Below are 25,137 nucleotides of genomic sequence, written 5' to 3' on the forward strand. Positions count from 1 at the left end.
TATAACAACAATTCTAAGAGGGTAAGGCACATCTTGTCCAATAATAGGCCCATCCTTAGAAATGACCCAGTCATTAGCCAAGAGATTGGAAAGCATCCCAGCATTACTTTCTGCAAAGCCAAATTCTTTAGGGACATACTTGTCAGGAGTGACATCGCCCTCATCAAAGGTATCAGTCAACACAGCCTTAAAGGTTTTTATCCGTGCGGTCAGTATAAGGCATGCAGAGGCAGCAACATCATCAAGGCCTACTCCATATTCAATGGAAACACACAGAACATTCGCCAATTTCGGATGTTCAGCACCAACCCTGTGATTTATGCCCTGGTATGTTGTGCAGCTTAAGCTACATTGGCAGCAATGTGTTTGCAGCCAAAAAGAGAGTCTTGGAACACATTAGGGCTATTGAGCACAATGACCCTAAATACCCTGTGGCAAGGTATTTCCACAGCAAACACTGTGGTGACCGCAATTTACTTACTTTCTTCATCATTGAACATATCCCAGATGGGGATTGTGTTCTGAGGATGAGAAAAAGGGAGTCAGAGTTGATCATTGATTTAAACACACCGCATCCTGGTGGACTCAACCAGGACGAGGAATCAAATGTCTATCTGTATAACAACTGATGCTATACAACACCGTGTTTTTAATGTTGCAACTTTTTAACATTGCCTCTTATTTGCATTTCTGTGAAAGGGTGTTCAGTGCACTCCTCTGTACTAATTGCAGTTCATTGTGTGTGTTTTACAGGAGGAAAGGAAGGGGTACTCAAGGACAAGGTATACATATTCACTGAATGAGTCCCCTACCATTATCTTCATCTACTGTCACAGTGTTCCCTCAAGTTTCAGATAAGACTTTGGTTGCGCTTCTCATTTTTCAATATTTTTTTTGTCTGAGTTATGTTTCTGATCGGCATTGTGCACAAGTCTCCTGGACTTGGGCCTCATTGAATATGTACATATGTAACTAAACGTGTTTGTAAATATGTAGTCATAGTAGCAATATGTTATGTGACAGTTGCTCTATCCGTGCCACTACATGTGCAGAGTTATCCAGTCCCATCATGTTCCCACAGGGTAACTCACGTGCGGCATCACTGTGTCTTTTGCAGGGAACATAGCATGTTCATGTGTGCGTTTTACAAGGTATTAATCATGATTTACATTACTCAGTTGGCTATCATGCAGGGCTCCTATGTGGTCTTTGTTTCCCCATGAGGCCCTACCTCATGCTTTTCCATCACCACCATGCATCTTCCACTTGTCATATTCTGTACCAGTGTCTTTTACACTATCCCGAGTACTTTTTTGGTGTTTGCAGCATCTGCTAAGTGGAGCACCTATGGGACGTTTTCGTGTCCTGGGTCCTGTCTACCCTGAGACTTGTTTATTCTACCTAATTGTCTTCATCAGACCAGCACAAGCCTTCTCTCCGATGGCATTGTGCCTCCCTTTTTGCATCAGGCAGACACCATGCGTTCACAGGATGCCTGTCAACACGTGTTGCCAACACACATGCCGCGTCTTGTACGGCACTGTGACCGCAGTTATCATTCTCTTTCATTTTTCTTTCCAACACGGCTCCTTCATCTGACTGCCACTCATGCCCCATTCACCAGGAAAGTAGTACACTGTTATCTGACACCATATGAAGTTGAGTAACTTTGATACACCTGCGCTTCCTGTTGCATTTGGTCATTCTCCATTTCCCAGAATCCTGAGTTCCCTTGGGTACCTGCGCTATATCTTGGGTCCTGGTTACAGCCAGTATACACTTTCTATTCTCAGACACCCCACTTGTAGCCCTCACACGTAACAAAGCACACTGCGGGACATTGATGGTCATGTACTGCACGCCTTAGGCGCATTGGGGTGCTTGTTCTCAATTGTTTTCTTTACTAGTGTTGCCATGCGCTGTATTACGACCATTTTAACAACTAGACCGCTGACTGCAAGTCTAAGAGTATGCAGTATTTCATTACTGTGATTATTGATCGATTCATTTCACTGAGCAGAGTATTATGATTTTTTTCCCACAGTGTCATGTTGATTGATTAATAGATAAAAAAAAATTGTGGTGTATGAATTTCGTCTTTTCACGATTTATCTTCTATGCCTGTGTTTACAGTTGACTGTTTGTTTTCACTAATCGGTGATATAAGCACTGGTAGTCACTTAACATTTAAATGTGATCAAGGCCACAGGGATGGCTGAAACACGTCTCGATGGAAGTAAAGCAAAGTTTTCCACGTAACACTGATGAGCATCTTTCTGTGGTGTTTGACCTTGGACTTGATGATTTATAGCAGGTGAGCTCTTACGTGTTTCCCCTCCACCCCTTGAGCAGTTGGTTTGGATTTATATATATTTCGTACAAAATATGTATCACAACGATGACGATACATACAACTTGTACTCCAGGATCGCGTTCCCAAATTAGATGTTTAATTCAACAGCCGCTGAATTAAACATCTAATTTGAGAACGCGACCCTGGAGTGCAAGTCGTATGTATTGTCATCGCTGTGATACATATTTTCTATGTATTGTGAAAAGGGCCCTGGCACCCATTGCTGTATGTGTGAGTGTGTGTGTGTGTGTGTGTGTGTGTGTGTGTGTATATATATAAATACACACACACAATACTCAAATATATATATATACACACACACACACACATATATATATATTTATATATTAACATTACATTAAACTTAGGTACATGTTTAAGAAGTTGAAATGAGTCATTTCCTATAGGGTTCTACTTTAAGTTCCTGCCTCTATTATTTTCTGTGTGTGTGTGGGGGGGTGATTTTAGTACCAGCGGATGGCTGTGTTTGGTGTTGGACTTACCCCTGGTCTGAGCTGGAGTACAGTTACCGCTGGTTCTTTTTTTTTTTTGTTTGGTTGGAATACCTATAGAAGTGCACTTTGTAAATTGGAATGGGTTAGTCTTTCGTAGGTGGGTGCATGGCCTTCCCTTAACAACTAATTTCCTGTCTCTGAACCCCCATCTTACTCTTCCCTAAACCTCTCCCATTTAGTAGAAGGTGTTCCCCATGTTCCAATCAGTACCCCTTGTTCTATCCCACATTTCTCTTAAAACGTAGATACATGTTCAGAAATCCCTGCATTTGGAGAGATTTCCTCAAATAAAGCCAGAAGCTGAGGTGGAGACGTCCGTACGTAGGTTTGTGAATAGCATTTTGTAATATGTGAGCAGTACTATTGTTGTACTACTAAAAGTACTTCCGAATTAAAGTTGTGAGTAGGCCCCTAACTATTGTTTTATTAAATGTCTGGATTGTCGAACTAAAGTTAGAATTTTGTTTCTTGCCCTTGGCTGTGTATTAAAATTTCAGGGTTACAAGATGAGCCTCCAACGAACTGGAAACAATTTACCAACATTAAGGGATCTGTCGAAATGGCAGAGTTTCCACCCTCATCCATATCTCTTGTTATATAAAATCAAGAACAAATAAAAAAAAGCAAGAACCATGAGTCAGTAAATACTAAATTTAATTAGGAATTTAATTGTCTCCTGAACTCCAATGTCTATAATAATTAATTTCAGAGGTTAAAGACAACAAAGTGGCAATGCAATTATAAGGCACTAAAACATTATGGTTTAGATATCATTCCTTCTTCAAATTGTTTTCATATGCTAATACTCGTTGCCTGTCCCCATAACAGCCAGCAACAAATGTAGCAGTTTCCATCTTGCAGAGAACTATTCTTTCAGTTCAACCATGCAAGCGATGTATGTTTCTAGTTACTTTAGTTTCCAGTAGTACACAATAGAAGCTTCAATAATATGAAGACATGTCCATCCACAGTTTCATAATGCCCAGTCATGCATATTACCTCCTACCAACATTGCTCGCACAAACCCAACGCCCATAATGCAAAGCAGTATCCCCCATATTGCCCAGTAATATACAGAGCGTGTTGCCACGATGTTCATTAATACAGTAATGCATGTTGCCAGTTTCCAGTAGATGCATATCCCGGGAACCACGCCAGTTGTAGCAGAAAACATTTATTGATAATGTATTTCTTCTTAAAGCACATAGCTAGTTTCAATAACATCAAGGGCAAGGAAATCGATCTAACTGTTGCGGATTTACATTGCCATAACTGTCACTTTGGTAAAACAACTATTTATGTGCAAAGTCCCTGCATAGTTGTAGAGATATACGATGCATGAGTAAAAGAAGTATTTTTCTCATCTGCACCTTGAAATGTGATAAGCGCATAGAAGCCCATATTTCCTGCAGAAAGGCAGTTGGACATATTACCAATGTACACATGGAAACCTTAATTCCGTAACCTTCGGTATGAAAGTGATCTCAGAAATCAATTTGCAGAACATTGGTCATTCGCTCTAAAAAGTCAAGTGATCAGGTTCGACTTTTGTTCAGTTTAATGTTTTCACTAGCTTGGGAATGTGAAATGTATTCTGCCCACACTCAGCTGCATGCCTGACAGAAGGGATCCGCGGCCTTAGAAGGGACCTTGTCATTCCCCTTTTAGGCAGAGCTGATGACATTGGCCTCTGAATAGCTCTTGTAATCACATCTCCTTTCAGGCTGAATGGCAGGAACAGAACATTGGAGCAGAGGAACCAGTTACCTGCCTGGAAATAAACCAGTGGATGAGTTTATAGCGATAGTTTATCTTGTTTGACCCTTTGAAACATGCATTTCTCTGGCTGAAGGGAGAAGAAGGTCATGTTGACCGAGAAAAACGATGCTGCTGCAGAAACAAACTTACGACCAGGTGAAGCTAAACATTTTGATGTGTACCTTTAATAGAGTGGTGAGGTCCAAAACCAATTTGTCTGCCCATTACCATGGAACACAAATTATTATGAACATGAGACAGACCTGTGGGGAGTGAGTAAAGCATCCCTGGCAGTTATATTGAAATACACAGCAAGGGAGCGGTTGTGGTGTTAAGGGAGCCATCCCTTAAGGAATTTGCATAAATGTAGGCCTCCGAAGTGAGAGAGCGGGAAGAGGCAGCTCTCTTGATTTTTGACAATGAGTGTGCAAGCACAGCGAATACTTCTGGACGAGATAATACCAGCAGTCAAATAACAGATTTGGGACACGCCTGAAATGCCTGGAGAAACTGCAGCATGTCGAACTGTCAAAATGGTGGGAATCTAAATCCTTGCAGCGCTATCTGGAAGTGCAACGAGTTCCGAGAGGGCTACGCATTATGGTAGCTCCTAGCTATGAGGAACCAAATCCGGAAATGTTGCGCGAGTGGGCAGCTAACAACAATGACGCCTCGATTAAGATGCTTGCAATCCTAATCAAGTATGCTGATTTGGACAGAAAGAATTTTAGAGGAAATAGATGCCCTGCTGTTAATTTTAAGTACAGACCCGGACCAAGAAAAAGTGACCAAGTTCAAAGCAGAAATGAAAGAAAGGCTGCGCAAGTTGGAAACAACAATAAGAGAAAGAAAAGCGCAGACATTTCTGCAGGACAAGCTAGACTATGACAGAGGCCAAATCTATAGTTTTGCAAAGAAATTCAATACGATCCGGAAACATAAATTAACAACTGCTACCAAATCTTTGCAAGAAGTGCAGTCAGGGCAAAGCAGCCTCCAGAGCTCTGAAGTAGATACGGATCTAGAGGATCACGGTAATGTCAGAATCAATAGACAAGTCCCATCAGTCATGGATGAGTTTGGTTTTTTACGGGAAGAGAGACGGTTCAATTTAAGACCAAGGCAACCAATACAGACAACCAAACCTCCAAGAGGAACAGGAAGAGGCAGAGGAGCAAGAGGCGGAAAGGCGCCAACCGGAGAAGAAGGGCAAGTGAAACCGAGAGGAAACAGGAAGTAGAGGAAAGTAATGAAGCCTCTATTATCAACCTCACTGATATGACACGAACAGACCAAGAACTACAAATCTTAAAATTGGGATTATCATTCTGTCCAGAGGCAGATTTGGATTACGTGCAAACAAGAATTGATTTATTTACGTTTATACGGACACTGAAACTGAAAAAACATTTCCTTATGAATCCATCATTTAGACAGCTACCAATGCCTCGAAGTGATACAATCCAACAAGGGCAATTGACTGTTGATGACATGAACTTGATGCTGGAACTTAGACAACTTGAGAACGAAAATCAAGCAGACGGAACCAGTGGAGATGCCACATTGGTAGCCCAAGAACAAGGCATTGATATAGAAGGAGAAGCACCAACAAGCTTCAGACCAAATTCCAGGTTTACTCCAATGACAGCAAGGGATGTTACAGATGTGTACAGTGAACTGGTTACTAATGAATTAAAATATTTATGTATTCACATCAGCAAAGAGAAAAATAAGAATAAAAATTCACTGAATATACAGAAACAAAAGGCTTACTATGCTTTAACTAAAAAGTTAAATGAAATTGATAACTGCATAGTGAGAAATGCCGATAAAGGGGGCAATATTGTCCTTTGGGACAAACAGAAATATTGAATTGAAGCATAAAAACAACTGAACAACAAAATGTGTTACACTAAGGTCAAAGAGAAAGATATGGTCTTAGGTCATCAAATGTATAACACTGAGTTAGAGAGATGGTATGATCAAGGACTCCTGAACCATGATGAATTTGTATGTTTAAAGATTGTTCAACCGGTGATACCTGTGTTTTATCTAATCCCAAAAATTCACAAGGATATTGTGAATCCTCCAGGGCGCCCTATTATATCAGCTATAGGTAGCCCTTATGAAAATACCTCAAAGTATGTAGATTCATTTTTGTGTAAACTGGTACAATCACTTCCCTCTTACATTCAAGACTCAGGAGATTTTTTGAGGAGAATCTATGATCTTCCTTGGGAGGATGACTACCTCTTGATTACGATTGATGTGTCGACGTTATACACAAGTATTAGGCACACAGATGTGCTGAAAGCTATTGAGCATTTCTTAGGAGCAAGACCAATAAGATTATGGGCCCATACAAAAATGATCTTGAGATTGGTAGAAGTGTGTCTAACAAGTAACTTCTTCCTATTCAATGAAATTTCGTACCACCAGATCTGCTGTACTGCTATGGGCACTGGCTTCGCCCCCAGCTATGCGAATTTGCATATGGGCTGGTGGGAGGAGCAGGTGATCCGGACGCAGTACCAAGCAGAGTGGGAAGAACATAATATGCATTGGCGTCGTCACATAGACGATCTTTTCTTGGTATGGAAGGGTTCAGAGGAACAAGCAAAAACTTTTATCAGTAAGATCCAACATATTGAACTTAATCTTAGCTTTATTAGGGAGATAAGTAAACATAGCGTTAACTTTCTTGACCTTACAGTATATCCAAGATGGAAGGATAGCAACAAAATTGTATAGGAAACCTACTGCTGGCAGTACGTTGCTTCACGCAACTAGTTTCCACCCCACTAATCTAAAAAGAAGCATACCGTTTGGGGAATGCATAAGGACCAAACTGAATTGTAGTAATGAGAAGGAAACTAAGAGCGAATTTTCCCGTCTTAACAACAGATTTTTAAGTAGAGGATACCCAAACAAATGGATGATTGAGGCTATGAGAAAAATGGCGAAGGAGGAGAGTGAGGAAATTCTTTTTGATAAAGTAGAAAACAAGAAAAAGAAAAGATCAGCCGCCTTAGGCAATCAGTGCCGTTTAATAACTAAATACAGTGTCCAACAGGATAGGTTAAGAGGAATATTAAATAAACACTGGCACATAATCAAAAACGATCCTATACTGGGTAAAGTAGTGCCACAGAGGCCACAAATGACTTTCAGGTGTGCTAAATCATTTAAACAAATCCTGGTAAGAAACACCTTGAGACAACAGCAACCCAAACAAACATGGCTCAGTAGAAAACCAGTTTTTGTGAAATGTCCTAAATGTAAGGCATGTCTCTATGGAATAAATACTACCAAATACAGACCAGGGTTATCGACAGAAATGAAAAACATCAAAGGTAAATTTACCTGTAAAACGGATTTTGCGGTCTACGTGCTTCAGTGCCCTTGTGGCCTGAGGTACGTGGGTAGCACCATCCTAGAGGTCCATAAAAGAATCCTACAACATTTACGGGCAATCAAGAATGGGGATCGGACGTATCCAGTTGCACGCCATTTTGGGAAAGTCCACAACAAAGACAGTAAAGGTCTGACATATTATGTTATATATGCAGTGGCAGCAGACAAACGGGGCGGAAACTGGGAGAAGAAACTGAGGAAATTAGAGTCCCGGTATATTATCGAATTGAATTGTAAATACCCAGAAGGTTTAAACGCTGAAGATTTGTACATTCATTTGTAGATATTATAACTGCGTATATATATTGGTTTTCTATGTATATATATGTTTTTGTAACATAGGCTGCAGAAAGAGTAGAAGATAAGGTTTTTAATTGCACGTGGATTTAAGTAGGATGAAATGGGTTTTTGGAACAGACTAGTATTAAACAAACCTCCGAGTAGCCCACCAGGGCAAGAAATGTAGAATACTTTCCTAAGTGTTAAAAGGTGATTGCTATAAAATGGCCCACATGGGCCGAATAATGTCAGAGGAATAAAAATCACAGTTTTGTGCCCACTTGGGGGATTTGGCATAGTTTGGGAATTCTAAAAACATTGAGTTCCTTAATGAAATGTTGCTTCTATGAATGCTGCGGTCGCAATTTGTAAATACTCTTTATAGTGTAATTATTGTAAATTTTGTAGGAGTTTTAATTTATTGAAACTGTTATGAAATTGTAATGCATAGCCAAAAGTATTTTACAAAGGAAACTCGGTGCTTTATCAAGCCTGATTAGGGAACAACACACAGAAAAACTACGAGTCTGTTGTCACTTTTTATTGTGAAGTAGTTTTCACGTGACACACTGAAATCGCTAGTAATATTGTTTAAAAAATGGCCACTTTCATAGCTTTACTGTCGGTGAGCAAGGAGCATAACGCTTCGAAACGCGTTCGACTGAGGCCAAATGAAAAGACTTTATTGCACCACACAAGGCGTCGTCATTCCTGATCTGAAAGGAGTTTGCTTCGGTTTCTTGAAGGAGAGATCTTCAGTTTACGAAACGGAGTTTTGATATATATATATATATATATATATATATATAGCCACATGTTCATTCATTTCAATGTATGAACGTGATGCTGTACGGAGGACTGAGGAAATAACAGGATATATATTACACAGCAGTAGTTGCTTCTGCACAGTTATAGCTCAGCTGCACTTTTCATTTATTTGCCTATGACTTAGGTACCGCATGCTAATTTTCAGGCAGATCAGTGCAGAGAGAGAAAAGTTAAGAGGTGGTAAACAAACATAAGTTATCCAGTTATCCTATTTAGCTCTCATTGGAAATTTTGCTCGTGCCTACAACCCAAACCACTGAACAGATTTACATCAAATGTGGCCTGAAAGTAGAACTTTACTCATGATGCGATCATGACAGGAAAAAGAGAGATGACAGAAGTACACTGTGTTTCACATGGTGGAGTTAAAAGAAGGAGAGTTATCCTAGCCTCCATCTACAGTACATGGATTATCAGCACCAAATGCCAAAAATGAAGTTTGGCCTGTGGTGCCCTCTCACCCAGCTACAGGAGGCTTATTGTAGTTTTGCCTCTTTGCAATACCTGCTGGTCTGTTGTACGGTTGCTTTACTCCAAACTATTGGTGACCCAGCTTAGATCAAGAACTACTAAAGGCATTCTCTTGACCAGAATGTTAGGAACATGTGCGTCTATGTTTCCCATATGGTCCTGCAACCTGTTGGGGAGCCTGCCTTCCCTGAATGGAATCGCCTGCTAACTGTACAGTCTTTAACATACGAAGTTTGACGCCCACGGGGATATTTCACATAGAAGTCTTAATGGAATGACTTTTAAACTTGATTTTTAGCTTATGAAAATCTTTCCACATCTATCTCCAGAGGCTCATTTGAGAAATTCTAAATCTCTACTAGAAAACAACTATGTAAAACTGATGTAAACCTGCATTTATTGATAGATGCTTCTTTCATATGAGAATGATGAGAGGAGTTGGCCTAACGGCTAGGGCGGTCGACCTCGAATCTGGGGAACCGGGTTCGAGTCTCGGCAATGATGCTGAACATCCTGTGATTCTGGGCAAATCACTTAATATCCTGTGATTCTGGGCAAATCACTTAATCTCCCCGTGCCTAACAAAAATTAATGTGTCCTCATGTAACGCAACTGGTGCTATGTAAAGCGCTCTGATACCCGATACCGGGTCAAGTTTGCACTATATAAAACTCTGTGAAAAAAAATAGTGACTTTTTGGGGACTTAGAGAGGAGGACCAAACAAATCTTGCAGCTAAAACATAAGGGTGCAGCCTCTGAGCTACTTAGAGGATTTTTACCTCTGCAAAACCTCTTCAAGTATGAGCTCTGGCAAACACAAGCCCACCTTGTGTATGTGCTCCCAGACTGCTCAAGGCCCCACTTGGATCAAAGCGCATGCACTTGTGCTTCACCTCATGTGGACGTAAGGTCGAATGCAATTCCTGCGAGGAGGCTTGGTTCTTTTACAGATTTTTACCGTTACCATTGACTTTCACCAATAGATCGTTTTGCATTGCTAGATTGTTATTTTTTATAAATAACTATTGTGCTCTGTACCGGATTATCTCTATTTTGGAGTAATTTCCTTATAAACTATTTTTAATTTTAATCCAATTTGGCATGCTTGTTCTGTTTAACAGGATTGTTGTTTGGTTGATTCTTTTGCCCATATTTCCTCATGTTTCTTTCTCTGGAGGCTTGCCATACTTCCTAGCCCAAGCTAGCAAAGGTGAGCCAAGGATATCCTTAGGGGAAACTGGTTTACTCTTGTAGGCCCCTACATTTAAGCATTGTAGGAGATCAGTCACAGTTCACAATTTTTGGATCTTTCTTCCACAACCTATCAATCAGAATCCCAACAAACGAAATATATTTGTATGCACAATGAAAGCGAATAAAATGAATGCACGTGGTCTACGCTCATGCTGCTCACGAGAGAAGCTTTTCGTTTTTTAGTAGAGGTTGCAGCACTGTGGCTACTGCGTGTCACCAGTGTACACTTTGGTGTATTTAATATACCCTCAAGGCCATGTAGTGGGAGGTATGAACAATTGTGCCCTATTTCTTTTGTGGTTGAAACATACAGAGGAGAAATGCACGGCTCACACCTCCTTTGGGCATTGGTGCACACACGCGATATGCAACAAACCAAGTCATAGATTATGAAGCACAAAGCAATCAAAATATGTTTAGAAAATTTGAATCACTATGTTCAACTTTTAAACATAATTCATTTACTATGAGGAAACTGTGGCTATTCTTTGTAAGCTGTTAGAAATGTATATCTGAGCCCAATTCTTGGACTATATTGTGATTTTATTAGTAAACACCAAACATGTGCTATTGAGTCCAACCCACACCCTGAAAGTATCCACAAAACACTAGGCCATGTGTACCTGAACCACTAGGCCGTTTGTACCAGAACTACTGGGCCATGTGTACCAGAATCACTGGTCCGTGTGTACCCGAACAATTAGGTCCTGTTTGTCCAAACTACTAGGCCCGGTGTGCCTGACCCTGAAGGCCCGGTGTGCCGGACCCTGAAGGCCCGGTGTGCCTGACCCTGAAGGCCCTGTGTGCCTGACCCTGAAGGCCCTGTGTGCCCACAAACTACTAAACCCTGTGTGCCTGTTAGTTTTATAATGGAGACATGCAAAAAGCAGATTTGTGAGGTAGCACTAACTCTGCTCTTGCAAAAGTATATATGTAATGAAAATTCATATTATGAAGGGTTTTTTCTCTTGCAAGTTCCTTGTCACTTTACATAGTGGGAATTGGTAACTGACAAGTTACAAACTCCACTCTGCTCAGAACGACACTCCTTCACCACACATAGGCGCGTGCTTGCCTTGTTTACATTTCCCTCCCCATAAACACGCACGTGCTTTCCCAATCTGCCTCTGTGCAGCTGTTTGCACATATGCACAGCACAGCAGGGTCTATTGCCAGAGCGCTTAGGGACACAGTGTGACTCTAATCACCGACGTGGGTCACAGAGTTTAAGACGTATCTGTCATCATGACAGCTGGCACGCGCCCTCACCTGGAACCAGGGAAATTTCAGAAATGGAATCCAAGAACGACTGCAATATGGCATTGCGACGTATAGAATAACCATAAGAAGAGAAACTGGTTTAGCTTCTGTAGACAAACGAAAACTATAAATAGCATGTACTAAATGAGGAATAAAGCATAACTTTTTCAGAACACATTGTCCATGAATTCAAAACAAAGAACTGCTCCCTAAAATATTAACGTGCTGTCGTCTGCATTCTTGATATATAGATTTCTCTTACAAAAAGTCACCCATACTTTAAAAGCAATAAGTAGGATTTATACCAAAAGATAATGAATGAATGCTGGTATTTTCACTGTTTTAAAAGAAATGTGACATTTAAAAGTTCCACCATCCCAGAAAAGTCAGGTATTTACATAAAGTTATAGGTCAGAAGCAAATGCCAACGCTTAGAGTGACGCATAAATTATGCAAAAGAGAAGTTAGGAACTCTGGGTAGTTTCCTGTGTTTAGTTGGAGATCTGCTCATTTATATGCAGCGCATGCACAGCACCGCCATTACTAAACCAGATCCTACCAGATCCTACTCAAAAAGCTTGTTTTTCTAGCACCGTTTTAAAGGTTGGGATTAGCTTAAATCCTATCCACACTGTGTTAGAAAAGTAACAAGGTTTTAAGTACAGTTATCTGGGGAAAATTCCAATTAAAAATACATTTAAACCAGCGAGCAACCCAAAATGTTATAATAATAGATTTTACACATAGAATGCATCTAAGCAAACACTGCACCCTTGAACACAAGACCCTGTACACCTTGTACAGCGTTATGGGTAAGTCCTGATAATGAGTAGACCCTGAACCGGTTTCCGGCTCAATTTCCCATTTGTGTGGAAACAAGGTAGGTGAAAATTGGGCCGAATCCAGGAGTGGGCTCTGGATAAAACCTACCCCACATCACCAAAGCAGATTGCTTGCTGTAACGGTTTGTGCACCCAGGAATGGGAAACTTCTTGTACAATAAGTGCATAATACTCTATCTATATATATATATATATTCTGAGGTGTTCTACTCATAGAAGAGTGCAAGCTGCACACCCACCAGTTTAGTCACCGCGTTCTAGCAGTAATTAGCAAGTGCACAGTTTACAGCATCAATCTTGTGCGCACTCATTACAAGGGCTTATCTTCATTCCTTTGTGTAGCTGAGAATAAAGTCTGATATAAACTATATTAGGAGTCAGATAGTTTAAACTTTGCACTGGCACAGTGCCATTTTACACCAATCAAACCGTACTTACAGTGGCGGCACCTCCGCAAAGGCGGAGGAGCGTCGCCCCACTACTCTTCAGCAGTTAAGAAAGGAAAAAATAAAATGATAATAATGTAATGTTGTTTTCATTTTATAGGAGGAGAGGTACATGTCCCCATAAGACCACTACATGTTTTGTACAATAAGTACTGCAAACATAACACAAAAAGGAAATATCACAAAATACGAGCTGAAGAAAGTGCCGCAGTGATTGCTCTTATTAGTCTACTTATACAATCAGTACATACATGACGGTGTTGATGCCTGCCAGCTGCTGGAACATCTGTAGACCACAACCCACAATGAGGGCTCGGCGGGTGGGAGGGTACATCAGCATTCTGTAGATCACAGGCCCTGCAGAGGGGGGGGGGGGGAAGAAAGCCACTTTACTGTGTTCTGACAGGTAAAAACATGCCAAGAACATGTAACTTTATTATCATTTAGTCACTAGATTATTATACCACATATATTACTTAAAACTATAAGCATTTGCAAATCATTACACAAATACACAGCTAGATATATTTTAGTACTAACAGTCACACAGCGTGCACCGAATTTACGACATTTAGCAACAAAAATTACTTCAAATTTCATTACGATTGCCCAAGGGTTCGCTATTCATTTGCTCATAAATACGCGAACTTGAAGTGCACAGAAAGAGACTGGCACGTCATTGCTTGTGTAATTCAGATCTGCAGGCAGTGCCAGGGCATGAGACCTAGATGAGAGGAACTCAAAACCAGGTTAATCATTGTGGCAGGAGAGTACCAAGAGTACCAGGAGTAGCAGAAGTGATATCACACACCCCTTGACCTTAATGACATCACAGAAAGTGACATAATATAATCCAGACTCGTCCTGGAAACTGATTTCACATGGCCTGAAATCAGATCATTACCATTGATGAAGTTCAATAATAACTGCATGACTAATATAACAAAACAACATTGACAAAGGTGTGCTTTATATACCATTTATAGAAGGGCACTGACATGACCTTGGGAAGTGGTGGGCGTAATACTTACCCTGATTTGTATTGGAGGAGAGAAGCGAGTGAGCCTGGCCTCTTTTAGGGGTCTCAAGGAAGTTTTCTCCCCTGAGAACATTTAGAAAAAAATGTGGTCCAATAGTGCATTTTAAAGCACAATTTTCCCATGCATTTGCTAAAAAGCCATGGGCTCCGTCACAGAACTCCTGAAATATTCAAGTCCTTTCATGGTGTCTCAGGAGTTGACTCAATTCGTTTTTTCAAAATGTGCTGCATGTGCCCCCATATGTTAACATTTACCTCCAGTATGCCAGGGCCCGCATTTTGGCATGGGTGGCATTCATATGCCATGGGTGCACCTTATGTAACTAATTACATTCAATATGCTCATGCCACAATTTTGTTATTAATGCCATCTATATACCATAGAATTGTCTTCTGTTAAACATTACCACTTGTATGTCAGGCCCAGCATTTTGTCATTGATCCCTCCCCCCCCATTTGCCATGGCTGTCATCCCTAATGACAAGAATTTCCTCGAATGTGCCAAGACCAGCATTTTTTCGCAGGTAGTTCATATGGTAACAATTATCTCTAGTATGCCATTACTTGTATTTTACCATGGGTGCCCATTATGCCTAGTTTGCCTACCATGCCTAGTGCTAGTTTTTTGTTGCAGGTGCCTGTCATGCTAAGATTTGCCTCCAGTATGCCAGTACCAGTATTCTGCAGTGGTAGCCTCCATAAGCCAAGAATGGCCCTCAGTGTGCCATGGCCGAATGCAGACTTGCACACATAACACCACATTCTTACTCATGCTTACTTACATTCACTCACACACATTCATGCTCACTCACTCTTATTCATTTATACTCGCTAACACTCATTAATTATCATACACTCTCTTGAGTTCAATCTAACTCTACCTCACACTCATTCTTACTCTGACTCACTCATACTTTCTCGCTTACTTACACTCACGCTCATTCACTCACTCATTTTGTGATTCTCATTCACTCTCACTAAATCAATGACTTATTCTCGCTCATTCTTCCACACCACACCACATACACTTTCACTCTCATACTTTCTATCTTATGCTCACTTGCAATCACTCTTCATTATACTTACTGACTTTGACTCACTTTCACTCACAGTTACACTTACTCACTGCCTCTCACTTTCACTTACATTCTTCAACACTCATCCTTATTTATTTCTCATTCATCCACTCTCAATCAATTACAGTCACTCTTACTCTCACTCACTTAGAATCACTCATACTCAATGACATTAATTCTCACTTATTCTCTCACACTAGTTGTCACTGACTCTCACTCACTCACTCACTCACTCACTTTCACTGACACATACAGACACACACTGTCTCACACACAAATTCTCACCCACAAGCATACACACAACAAACAGGTAAAAGTATTTTTCTACATACCTCAGTTGTCGGAAAAAGTGTTGTTACAGATCATGGTGCTCCATTTTTTAATTACGCTAATAGTGAAAAGCACACTATTAATGTAATTAAAATGTGTAGAAAACAATGACAGCAGATCACCAAGGACAATAAAAATTAACTGCCCCTGTGTGCTTGGCACTGATTTTGTCACCTCTAAGGCCAAGGGGCAAGCCAGGGGCTGCAGCTGCGACCTCTGGTTACCCCTAAATGATGTCCATGCAGACAGTCTTTATGTATGTGACTGTTTCCAATTAAATATTTGTTTTTTCTATGATGTAATCTTTATACAGCTTTTTTCAGCAATGGCAAATGATTGTGCTCCACTCATCCTACTCCTGTAACCATCTCTCAAACGCCAGCACCACAGCGCACATACATGCTCTTTCGAGTCTGACTCAAGATGCTAGGGGGCATTACCACTTGTTCTGGACCAGTGATACTCAAAGTACAGCCGGGGGCCCCATGCAGCCCTCTGACCTTTACATGCGGCCCCCGGTCAACAGCAGCACAGGGCTGCTGTTTACTAGACTCAGCACGAACATCAAAAAGATGTTAAATAAACAAGCTTGTATTTATTTAAAGGTTAATTGCAGTTAACGAAAGGAAGCAACTAGAGTGTCCTGCACCAGTTAACTTTAGGAACACCTTCATTTATAAAGCCATTTTGCAGCAAAAGTTTAAAAGTATTACCAAGTCTGTTCAAATAGTGTATTTCAATAACATGCAGAACCGTTTCACCTTAGTTCATCGGGTTATCAGTGCATTGAGAAGTATTTTTTTTAAAACAGGATAGTTTTCAAACATGAATTAAGAAATATTCCCTTCCTCCACCCCGATAACTAAGCCAATATTGTACTAAGAGGCAATTCAGTTGTTATATGCACTCTTTGGGGGCCAAGGTTTCTATTATACATGAACAACATATAGTTTATTTGGCCAAACACAGGACAAGATTTGGTACAGTAAATATCCTGAAATTATGCATTTTAAGGTCCTCATATGTGATAATTTAGAAAGTGAAAAAAAACAAGGACCTAGGTTCACACAATTTGGTTAAGTGGAGAGGCCGAGATTAATCCCAAGTTTTTGGTTTCACATTAATCAATTCAGTCAACAGATGTATACTGCTCACTTCCCTTAGCACCAACCCTTCCCCAACCCAACGGCCACCCTGCTGCCATCAATGCGGCCCGCGGTCATAGCACAGACCATATTTTGTGACCCCAGGGAAAATGTTTGTGGTTAGCCATGTTCTGGACTTTATTTATGATCCGTTTCAGTGAAACTGAGATTTTGAAGTACAGACTTCTTCCACTTTGGGGTATTAATTATATTTCATTTCTCCAGGGAACATAACGTTTATACTTGGCATCACCACAGAAAATGTGCAGACTCCTCTCTTCACCTCATCCATTGATTAGTTACATTACTTGTTCACTCTTCCAGTCTAGTGCAGCACATTATATCTGTATTCCGTTAACATTTATATCTGCACTGCTGTACTATATATTTCAATTTTATTTTTAGAAATTATAATATAGTTTTTATAATGTTTTTGCTCGATAGGGTCTTAACTTTGAAGATGTTCCCTTGAAACCCGTTTTTCCATCTTCTTACCTTTCTCACTCTGGATACAAATGCACATCGTAGAACCTAGTGTGGCTATTGCTCTTTTTTCAACTTCTTTTCACTATTGCTTGCTTTCTGATTATTCTAACAGCAACACTGTCTATACTACTGCAATACCTCAGTACCCACATTCCACATGTTTCCTCAGCTACTTCACCACAAAACAATATCTCTATATATTGGATTACAAACCCCACTTTTCTCTTACCCTACCCTCATAAATCCCTTTAAAAGTTTCAATACATTAGGTTATCGGACCACACCTTTCCAATATGGCACCCTCCCAGTTCTAGTCTAATCACTCCTCCCTCAGTTCCAGCAACTTTCTGAAAAGCACGATACCTCAGCGTACACCTCGCTGCTCCTAGCACCATTCAGCGCAAACTACAAACAAACACGTCCGCACCGGCCCAGATCTAGGCTCTTCAGCATTTTTTCTGCTTTCCCCTACTAGCTTCCACTAAGCATTTTCTCATTTGAAGGGCCACAGTCCTGCACAACAAAAGCGTTACTAAAGCCTTTCCCATGGTTTATGGTGCAAACCCTGTTATACTATTACTCTATGCTTTCTTCAAATTTCTCCTTTTAAAGGACAATGTCCTATGCTCCTGTGTACCTTTGAGCCACCCAGTCTCGTATACCAGAAACTAAGGTATGCTTACTACAGCGACAATCCAACCTAGGTAGTCCATACCTAACTACAAGCCATCTTGCTTTGTTACTTATTGTCGTCCCTTAAAACAAATAACCACTTTTCTCTTTACTATGACATATTTACCTCTTTAGACTAAACTATTTTCTGGCGAGTACTGACATCACCACACAAGCAGCAGGAGCACAGTCACCATAACACACTCCTGCACTACAATTCAGTAAGTTTTGACTTTTGACCTAAATACATAATCTGTGTATACCACCTTTATAACCATCATTTACTGTTCTTTTACAGCCTTTCAGGGTACCTCATGAAGTAATGAGCTGTATATGGACACAAAACCATATACCAGCCAGTGGATCGATCCCTTTAGATTTAAGGTTCAAAAACCTTTAGTTATCACACTTTTAATAGAGGGATCTGAATGAATTTTACCAACCTCCTTCTATACCAGACCCCTAAATATACAATCTTTAATTCTGCAGGCACCGATACTATTTACTGGTTGCATGATTATAACCCCTTTGCGACCATCTCCCCACCACACTATCGCATATAAAGGCTGGTATTTGGATATCAGATTCTAACCACTACTTATAGGACTATTTTGTGGGAAATTATTCTTCACTATTCAGACCTCAAAAATCACGTTTGGGTGTCATCATCTACACCTAACGACCCTTTTCTCGTTCAACGTCATTTGGTCATTTGCTGCTCCCTCAGCACTCGCTTTTTGACTTCATAAGACAAGATTGTTTGGTGCTTAACTGATGCTCTGCCCACTGTTTTGGGGCCCTCCTCCAGTGTGTTAAGCTCTAGCAATATTTCTGCGCGATATTAGATCACATACAGAAATTTGATTTTATTATTAGTGATTCACAGCCTTGATAAAGTCTTAAAGACGAAACATGTGTCGTCCCTGTATCCGAATTATTTAATTATGCTACAACATGGTGCCGTTCCATAAAGTTTATCAACAATGAATCCCGGCACAACAAATTCACTGGTGTTTGTTTTTAACATGAATCACAGAATATTCCTTCGTTAGTATGTTGATGTGCTCCCACCATTTCATGTGTACTTGAGAATGATCATATCCATAGTCTCTGGTGTTACATCCGTGGCCAGCAGGATGTTTCCTGGTGAATGCCATTACCCCACACAAGCCACTGCCACTAATAATGTTAATCTCTCTTACTCAAGCCACATACAATGTTTCTTGGATGTGCAACTCCTACTCTACTGCTACAGCTGTACTACTTGACAGACCAAAGGCAAGGCCAACAAACTCGATTACCTATCCAGTCCAAAGAAAATGGAGACAATCTTGATGCTCCGCACACACCTGAGAAGTGAGGTTAACAACCTTGCTGTGCTGTGTAACCTCACCATCCAATGTCCTGAGTAAAACGCATCTCCGATTAAAGGAAACTGCGTCATTGCTAAAGGCCTGTATACCAGCCAGTGAATCGATCCCTTTAGATTTAAGGTTCAAAAACCTTTAGTTATCACACTTTTAATAGAGGCATCTGAATGAATTTTACCAACCACATTCTATACCAGACCCCTAAATATTAAACTTGAAAGCTTTCTTTCTTTTCAATTAATGTTAACGCCCCCACAACAGCTAAACTTAGCACTTGGCACTCCACAAACTATATTTGAAAACTCTGCCGCGTCTATGGATCTTCAGAGAGCTTTACCTGAATGCTAAGCAAGTCAACCATACATACTTCAGGGACCTAAAAATAGGCCTGTTTGCCAAATACCATGCTACCTGGGAAATGTTATGAAATATCACCAATTTAAATACATTTTTCAGTTGGGTGAGTTTTCCAACACAAAAGCTTTTTCCATGCATGCTACTCCTTCCTACACACAATCTTGTCAATACTATTTTTGGGTGTAGTATTATTATCGCACTCCATATGCCTAGTGTGTGATAGGTTAGGGGTTGTGAGTGCTAAGGGTTTTGGAGTGCGACCCTAATTTGTTTGTATGTCATGGTCACTCCCTTGACACTTCTCTTTTGAAATGATTCCCTCCCCTGAAGACACCCACCTCTTGACGCTTACACGAACTACTTGCACATATGACATATGGCTTATGCATATGTATATTTGCCCTATGCAGCTTTTTAAATAATTTACATTCTTACATATGCATGACACTGCATGCAGTATTTGTAAATGGGTCATATTTTTTAATCTCGCAGATAATGCAACAGGGAACTCCTTAACGAGACTTTCCAGTAATAAAATTAAAATTGCATCTAGTGACGACCAGAGACAAGATGGTGAATTCCTGCATTTGTACTTTTGGTTTGGGGTACAACATACAGCATAACATAATCTACACGCACTGCATTCACATAAAATACAAAGTTTTTTTCTTGAGAAGAAAGAGGACTCGGAAAAGGTACAAACATTTTACATTTAGTGGTCTTAAAAAAATGCGCATAACAAATGTTTATCCTGCAGTTTAATTATTTTTGATGTTTATGACATTTTGAAAATGTTCTCTTGGACAAATGTTAATACAAGCATTGGCAAAGCCAGCAGGTCTTGCTTGAATGTGCTAACACATGCAGCATTAGCACATTAGAAAGAGACACACAGGAGGAAGCCAGTAGGAGGCAGCAGAGAACGTTATAGTTGTAAAAGAGTCCCTCATGAAGTTCCCTCCATGAAGTGAAGTGGACGTGGAAGGTGTCAACCAAACAGCCAGAGTAGCCTTAGATGAGGGAGGAATACTCCACTGGACTAAGCTAAGACTTGATTCACAAAGTCTCAATCCAATGGCTGAATGAGGCTAGCCGGAGAAAGCCAACAGTTGAAGAGATGGACCCAAAGCCCACTCTATGCATGTTATATAGGTAACAGGTAATATGACAGCTGTGCTGCCAAAACTCAGACCTACAAAATAGCCTCTCCTCTTTAATGTGGAGAAAATACAAAAATAAATGTAGCATCGTATGAAGCCAAACTGGATAAGCGCTGTCGATTTCTCTCCTGCAGCCTCTTGTAGCTCAAAGTGCTTGCTTTCATAAATACTGATGACTGAATGGCTGTAAACACTACAGATAAGTGGAACCCAAGTGTTCAGCCCTTAGACCTTGAAACTGAATGTACAGACATGAATCAGAGTCAATTAGTGCATGATGAAATGAACAGGCAGCCCACTCTCTGAAATAAAGTCACCCGAGCACTTTAGCATGTTCAGGGATGATTATTGTCAGACCTTTATAGATATGAGAATTTCACAGTCAAGGCAGACTACCACTTCCAGGAGTTCAAAGTCTGATGCTTCGGTTCGCCTGTATTGAATTATATATAATTCCATATTCTTAGTAGTGTAGAATAGAACCTTCACTCATGATGACAAGGTCGGATTAGCACTTCCTACCTGTCTACCTACATGCCTGCAAACTTGTTGGTGCAGCCACCTGTTTATCACAAAGTGAAAAACAGTCATAAATGTTTATTTGGGAAAAAATTAATTTCCATCACAAATGCATCCAGCAATAAATACATATAATGTATATAAACAATTTGCAAAAGTATAAAATCACAACACTCACATATATTGATGACCACCCCCTAAGGAAAGCAAGAGTTGGTGTATATTATTCCCATATGGAATTGCGTGAGAAGGTAATGATGGAAGCTATTATCAACATAAATCAAATAGGGTTCAATGAATAAAGTTGTGTTGAGCATAACAAATCCCCGCACTGACCCGTTATTCAGGTTTATGGCCTCACCGTTAGATTTTCTACAAGCAAGGAAGTGCCCCATAGTACACACAATATCAAGTTTCATAATTGATTCATGGGCTGTAAATACCTTCGCTGACCAAGAGCCCGGAAACCCTTCAGACATACTGTAGCCATGAAATATTCTTCCCCCGTTCCAATGAGAGGCAATCCTTAAAAATTGCAGATTAAGTTCTAATTCTGGTTTGACCCATATCGCCAGCCATTTTAAAAGTGGACGCAGGGCAATTAAATCCGTTATATATACATCCACATGAACATTAAAAGAGGAGGGACCACAAGGCACGGATGACCAGCGTTTCGGAAAAAGGTTCTTTACCATCTAGAGCCGTGAGCAATCAACATAACCCCAAAGTTCACTGCCATATAAAAGTGCAGATGTACATTTAGCATTGTATATCTTAAGTAATGTTTGAACAGATCTATTCCCAAGTCTGGCGGCAAAATCAGAAGTTGCACTCACCGTTCTCCTAAAAAGAATTCGCTTAGCCAGCGTCAAAGGATGTCAATTTCTTCTTTGATAAAACAAAACCCCAACATACCAAAAGGAGAGGACCTTTGTGATTTACGCTCCGCTATGGTACATTTCCTACTCTTGGTGGATCTAGGGCTCAATACCATCACATGTAATTTCCGCAAATTAGTAGAAAGGTCAAGGGAATCCATATATTTAACAAATGAATCTAGATATCCAGAGAGACCCAGAGCCATCCTTGCTAGAAGGACGGCATCATCCGCATACAGGAGGACTGAAATCAATCTTTTACCCATTCTTGGTAAATCAATGCCCTCCCGCAATAGAGGTTCCTCCTACTGATTTACATATGCTGTGAATAGGAAAGGAGCCAGGATACAGCCCTGCATAACACACCGAATGATGTCAAAATATTATCTACATTCCTCTTTCCCACTATACCTAACACAATCTGTTGTATTCCTATGAAACTCAAAAATATATAAGAGCAACCCTTCTAACAAAAGGGACAGGGTTTAGATACTTAACAATAATGAATCACTCTTGTGTATCATATATGTATTCACATGTCCATCAACTCTCTTCTTACACTGGAATCATTTACTCAACAGGCTTTCACTCATCCAACCATGCAATGAGACCTGTTTGATGTAAAAACATCTGTCCTTTATTATAATGGTATAATTCTTAATATCTAAGATATCACAAAACAATTGTATCTCATAAACAGTCTAAAATCCTCAAATTGGATACTATTCAAGCACAATTCACAATCTACAAAACATCATGTCCTATTAAAGACAGCTCTCTTCTTTTGTTGACACCCTTTCAAAAAATGTGTTTCAATGTATTAACTAGATTTCATAGATTAAAAACATGTAATTACTTATTATTTCATGGGTGTATCAAAAGAAACCATGTCAAGTAGATACAAAATACAAAAAGTATATTACACAAATTCTAAAATTCAATGTTCCGATTTGTTGAAGCAGCATTTTGGTGGTATGCAGCTGGTTTACCCCACCTTCTTCTGGACAAAGTATTAAAAACAACATTATTCAAGTATTCAAGACAACATATCCGTCCGCTGAGATCATTTCTTAGGGCCAGATGTACGACGGCCAAAATAGCGCCTTGCAAATTGCGAGTCTTTTGCGACTCGCAATTTGTGAGGCTTTATTTAGGATGTACAACAGTGTGTAACACACTGTTAGCGATTCCCAATGGGGTCGCAAATAGAGAGGTTCATGAATATCAATGAGACTCTTGCAATTTGCGACCCCATTGGGAATGGCAGGCCCTCCCAGTTATTGTGGCCTGCTGGGCTCAGCAGACCACCATGTCTGGGACCGCTTTTAAATAATGCATTTTTTTTTTCCCAAATGCAGCCCGTTTTCCTTAAAGGACCCCTTCCCTTTTGCGACCCCATTACCAACCTCTTGAAGAGGGTGGTAATTTGCGAGTGTTTTGTGCCCGCAATCGCGGACACAAAACATCTGTACATAGGGTTGTGCATGCTATTAGGAAAGGAACGCCCCTTCCTAATAGCGAGTCGCAAAACACTATTTTGCGAGTCGCAAAGAATTGTGACTCGCAAAATAGAGTTTGTACATACCCCATGCTGTTTTTGCATGCGCAAACAGGTTTGCAAACCCGTTTGCGCACGCAAAAACCATCATACATCTGGCCCTTAATGATCACCTATTGATTTTCTGGTGATTCTCAAACAGTTCCCATCACAAGGACCTGGTATCGAAAGCAATCTTTGTGCTTATAGACTCATTTGTTGGGAACATAGGGTATAGAAACCAATTTTTATCAATTATTGGCCGAAGTTCTCCCAGGTAGAGGACCTTTCATTTCCCTCTTGTTTTCATATTTTGTTCTGTATGGGGCTTTTATTTTTCTTTCTGCTCCCGTGCTCGTCTGTATATACCAATCTCGTCTCCCCGACTGAGGCTTTGTGATAGGAACTGTTTGCGTCTCGCTGCTCTCTCCACCGTCGTCAATCCCGTAACAGGAACAGAGCACCCAGGAAGCACCCAGGCTCCCCTGCAGCATTGTTATTGGTCTGAGTTTCATGGTTCAGCAGTCAGACGGGGCCTGGGGGCCTGGGCATGTTATCCACCCAGGCTGTAATTCAACCTGGGTGGAGAACATGCAAAGTGTGCATGACTGTTTGGCCGGACCTAGACCTAATATTCATGCGCACATAGGGAGTGCAAACCACTTCTCCCCTGCTCTGTCAGCAGAGCAGCCCTAACCTGCCCCGTCCCATCCACAAAGCTGTTGCAACAAGGAAAAAATAAAATGACAATAACTTAGAGTTATTCTCAATTTATTTCTCCTTTATTTATACTGCTTAAAAGCAGTGGGAGTGGCGTTCCCCCGCCTCAGCAGAGGAGCCGCCACTGCACGTGTGGTTGCTTGCTGCACCTTATGAGCACCCAGAGGCCAACTCCTGTCAAAGATGCATGTGATAGAACCCAGGTAAGCCTGGGAAATGTAGTCCTGCCCCTGGTCTAGTTCAGAATAGTGCAACAGAACGATTTCTTGATCAAAAGCAGAAAGGGAGGAAATACTAAAGTTTATGGTCACATTTAATTTAATGCTGACTTCGTTTCCAAAATGGTTACGTGACTTTATACATGACACTACAAGAGGCAATCAAGGTGTAGTGGATCTGTCTGGGAAACTTGTTTCGTCCCAATGAA

General features: G+C 40.5%; 1 protein-coding gene across 1 annotated transcript in view; it reads right to left on the reverse strand.

The window, feature by feature from the left end:
- Positions 1-25,137, reverse strand: part of SLC2A13 (solute carrier family 2 member 13) — a 1,405,836-nt gene that overhangs the window by 831,016 nt on the left and 549,683 nt on the right. The window contains exon 4 of the mRNA XM_085654105.1: positions 13,673-13,778. Coding sequence (XP_085510231.1) covers positions 13,673-13,778 — 106 coding nt within the window. The remainder of the gene's footprint in view (positions 1-13,672; positions 13,779-25,137) is intronic.

Source organism: Triturus cristatus, chromosome 4_1, assembly GCF_964204655.1.
Source record: "Triturus cristatus chromosome 4_1, aTriCri1.1, whole genome shotgun sequence".
NCBI lineage: Eukaryota > Metazoa > Chordata > Amphibia > Caudata > Salamandridae > Triturus > Triturus cristatus.